The sequence below is a fragment of the Gavialis gangeticus genome, unplaced genomic scaffold, assembly GCF_001723915.1.
Source record: "Gavialis gangeticus isolate Ggan-Ray unplaced genomic scaffold, GavGan_comp1, whole genome shotgun sequence".
NCBI lineage: Eukaryota > Metazoa > Chordata > Crocodylia > Gavialidae > Gavialis > Gavialis gangeticus.
The window spans coordinates 1,494,591-1,495,824 of record NW_017729032.1 but is presented as its reverse complement, the minus strand read 5'-3'; the positions used below and the strand labels follow the sequence as shown (position 1 = coordinate 1,495,824).

The 1,234-nt window shown below is 73.9% G+C and overlaps 1 protein-coding gene across 1 annotated transcript in view; it reads right to left on the bottom strand.

The window, feature by feature from the left end:
• The window catches only part of DNHD1 (dynein heavy chain domain 1), a gene marked incomplete at its 5' end in the record, with an annotated part of 79,014 nt that overhangs the window by 47,780 nt on the left and 30,000 nt on the right, over window positions 1-1,234 (bottom strand). The window contains one exon of the mRNA XM_019523758.1: window positions 6-1,234. Within this exon, the coding sequence (XP_019379303.1) occupies window positions 6-1,234 (1,229 nt within the window). The remainder of the gene's footprint in view (window positions 1-5) is intronic.

Sequence of the window (1,234 nt, the reverse complement as noted above, 5' to 3'; positions counted from 1 at the left end):
GCCACCGCTCTCTGCATCAGGCGGGAGAAGATGCCGTCGGTCCAGACGCTGCCGTCCATGCTGCCCAGGAACTCGGGGGCGCTGAGGGCATTGGGGCAGAGGCACGTGGCGCTGACGGGCAGCAGGGCCACGTCCTCCCTGCCGTGCAGCCGGCTGTCCCCCGACGGCACCTCCAGGGCTTCGCTGGTGGCCAGCCGGCTCAGCGCCTTGGCCAGGGTACGCCAGGCCGTGGTCTTGCCGCTGCCCACGGGTCCCACCAGCAGCACACTCGCTGAGCCCTGCAGGGCCTGGTGGAGCTGGCCCACGGCGCTGGCCAGGTTAAGGTCGGCATGCAGCCCGTCGGCCTGCAGCTCGGCCAGCACCGCGCGCATCACCGGGGCCGGTGCCTGGCACTCGGGCAGCGTGGCACCGGCGACTGGGAACACGCTGCGCAGCAGCTCCCGCAGCTGTGCCAGCCGGGGGCCCTCCGGGCCGGCCAGCAGTGGCGAGAGGCACAGCGCCTGCACCAGCGCCGGCTCCTCGCTCAGCCCCGCCAGCGCAGACAGCTGAGCGCAGCTGGTGCCAGGCGGCACGGGCGGGTGCAGGATGCTGGTGGCCGTCTGCACCACGCCCTTGAGCAGGGACAGGCGGCCGGGGCCGGGGCCTGGGCCCAGCTCCCCCTCCAGCCGGAAGAAGGCGGCGAGCTTGTGGGCCAAGCGCGAGGCTTCGCGGAAGCCGGCGGCCAGCAAGGCCAGCTCGGCCACGGTCTGCATGTCAGGGGGCAGCAGGGCCACGGGGCGCAGCGCCAGGCGCGGGGTTGCGGGCACTTGCCGCAGCGTGGCCAGGCACCCAAACGTCTCGCGCACCCGCAGCAGGCGGTCGCCGAAGAGGATGTGGCCCAGGATGCGGGGCTGGAAGGGCTGCGCTTCGTCTACACCCAGCTCGGGCAGGGCCGGCGCGTCCCCGGCACTGGTGTCCTCCTTCTCCTCCTCTTCCTCCACCTCTTCCTCCCAGTCCTCGTCCTCCTCACCAGAGCACGGCCCCTCGCGCAGCACCACGCACAGGGCCTGCAGGTCGGCGGTCAGCTGGCCGAAGCCCACCAGCACGCCAGGCGCCAGCTGGTCCAGCTCCTCCAGGAGCAGCCAGGCGCCCGCCTGCACAGCCCCGCTCACGAAGCGGCGCAGGCAGTCCAGCCCCAGCTGGCGGGAGCAGGGCAGCGTGACGAGCTGGCGGCCCAGGGCCCGGGCCAGGCCCC